Raw genomic sequence first — 2,394 nt, forward strand, 5'->3', positions numbered from 1 at the left:
ACAATCTAAACTACCAAGATACAATTCCCGTGATCATTTCCCGTCAGACAATTCCCGTGGTGTTCCACAACCTAAGTGGCTATGACGCCCATTTTATAATACACGCGATTTCTACGAGCTTTGAAGGGAAAATTGACCTCCTCCCCATTAACAAAGAGAAGTATATCTCTTTTACTAAACATGTCAAGGGGAGTGAGGTCAAATTTTGATTCATTGACTCATTGCGATTCATGGCAGCATCCCTAGAGAAACTCGCATCGTACCTAGACGAGTACAAAATCGTCAACTCCGTTTTTGCCAGTACGGTGACAGATCCGGATAAAATTAAATTATTGACGCGTAAGGGTGTTTTCCCCTATGAGTACTTTGACTCAAAAAGTAAGCTCGATGAAACCGAATTACCCCCGATAGAGAAATTTTATAGTACTCTGTATGACGCTGGTATTTCTGATGATGAGTATGCGCATGCGCTAAATGTATGGACCGAGTTTGACTGTAAAAATCTCTACGACTATGTACATTTATACATGAAAACAGATGTATTGTTACTTGCGGATGTCTTTGAAAATTATCGAAAAGAATGTGTCAAAGCGTACGGGTTAGATCCTGCTCACTATTATACGACCCCCGGTTTAACTTGGGATGCTATGCTCAAGTACACGAAAATAGGATTGCAACTAATAACCGATATCGATATGATTATGTTTGTTGAGTCCGGTATTAGAGGTGGCATAAGTCAATGTTGCAACCGATATACTATAGCGAATAATAGATATATGGAAAATTTCGATGATAGCAAAGATACTAGCTACATCATGTACTTTGACGCCAACAATTTATATGGCTGGGCAATGGCTCAAGCGCTTCCTTATGGCGGCTTCAAATGGGTTGAAAATGTCCACAACTCTTTCAATTTTAATGTATCCGACGATTCACCTGTTGGATACATACTCGAAGTTGACTTGGAGTATTCTGAAAGTATTCACGATACCCACAAAGACATGCCATTTTGTGCAGAAAATGCGAAACCCCCCCTCTCGAAACAGGAGAAATTACTTAGAACTCTCCTACCCAAAGAAAAATATGTGATCCACTATCGAACTCTCAAACAAGTTGTTGCTAATGGTATTAAACTTGTTAAAATCCACCGAGTCTTACAGTTTAAGCAATCAACATGGATTAAACCATACATCGACTATAATACGATGATGCGAACCAACGCCAAAATTGAGTTCGAGAAAAATTTGTTCAAGCTCATGAACAACGCTGTGTACGGCAAAACAATGGAAAATGTCCGTAAACATGTCGACATTAAGCTTGTCACCCAATCGTTTGGCCGCTATGGAGCTGAAGCCCTAATCTCTCGCCCGAATTTCCGTAGTCGAGCGATTTTCGATGAAAATCTGGTTGCCATTAAACTGCGTAAAACCGAGGTACTACTCAACAAACCAATCTATGTGGGGTTAAGTGTGCTTGATGTATCCAAGACGTTAATCTACGATTTTCACTACGGGTATATGTTAAAAAAATACGGCGACAATTGTAAACTGATGTATACCGATACAGACAGTCTAATCTACGAAATTAAATGTAAAGATGTCTACAATGACATGAAAAATGACATCCAAAAGTTCGATACGTCAGACTATCCCGCAAACAACGTGTACGGCATTCCGCAAGCCAACAAAAAGATTCTCGGTCTAATAAAAGACGAATGTAACGGCAAGATCGTTACCGAATTTGTTGACTTGCGGAGTAAGATGTACAGTGTACGGGTTGAAGGTGAAGACATTATTAAAAAAGCCAAAGGCATTAAATCCGGCGTTGTGAAAAAATCGATTCACTTTGATGATTATGTAAAATGTCTGCAAAATTTCGACATTCAAACTCGAACACAGTATAATATTAGATCACGACTACATAACCTTGAGACTGTAAAACAGGTAAAAGTAGCTTTAAGTCCGCAAGACGACAAACGGTATTTGTTACCGGGGAGTACCGACACTCTACCGTGGGGACATAATGCGATCCCTAAAATCGACGAATGATTTTGTAAAATATGATTGTAAAAAAATAAAAGGTTTGTTAATAAATAATGCAATTATATACAATTTCCATGTGTTTTTATTTAAAAAATCCTTTCATATGAGGCATTATTCCTGAACTGCCCCAAAAATAAAAAAAAGTTCTTGAATTTCCTTTATACTTTGGAAATATGTTACCCTAGTAGGTACAAGTTACTACACCAATTTACAGGTCCAACCCCCCACCCCAATCAAAAGGGTGGGGGGTTGAAATTTCAGCTTCAACTCCAACATGCATTCTTTAAACATTTGTAGTTTCTACTTAAATTATTCAATTAAAAAAAGTAAGTAGTGTTTTAGAAAGGCTTTT

General features: G+C 38.1%; 1 protein-coding gene across 1 annotated transcript; it reads left to right on the forward strand.

The window, feature by feature from the left end:
* Positions 1 to 230: 230 nt before the first annotated feature.
* LOC122507579 lies at positions 231 to 2,048 on the forward strand. Its single transcript, XM_043620375.1, has one exon. It carries the CDS (start codon positions 231 to 233, stop codon positions 2,046 to 2,048), a length of 1,818 nt encoding a protein of 605 aa, XP_043476310.1.
* The last annotated feature ends 346 nt before the right edge of the window (positions 2,049 to 2,394 follow it).

Source organism: Leptopilina heterotoma, unplaced genomic scaffold (genome assembly GCF_015476425.1).
Source record: "Leptopilina heterotoma isolate Lh14 unplaced genomic scaffold, ASM1547642v1 Lhet_474, whole genome shotgun sequence".
Lineage (NCBI taxonomy): Eukaryota > Metazoa > Arthropoda > Insecta > Hymenoptera > Figitidae > Leptopilina > Leptopilina heterotoma.

What these genes read in the sequence shown, in the direction of transcription:
- LOC122507579 (XM_043620375.1), top strand. Translation starts at nt 231, where the DNA reads ATGGCAGCATCCCTAGAGAAACTCGCATCGTACCTAGACGAGTACAAA.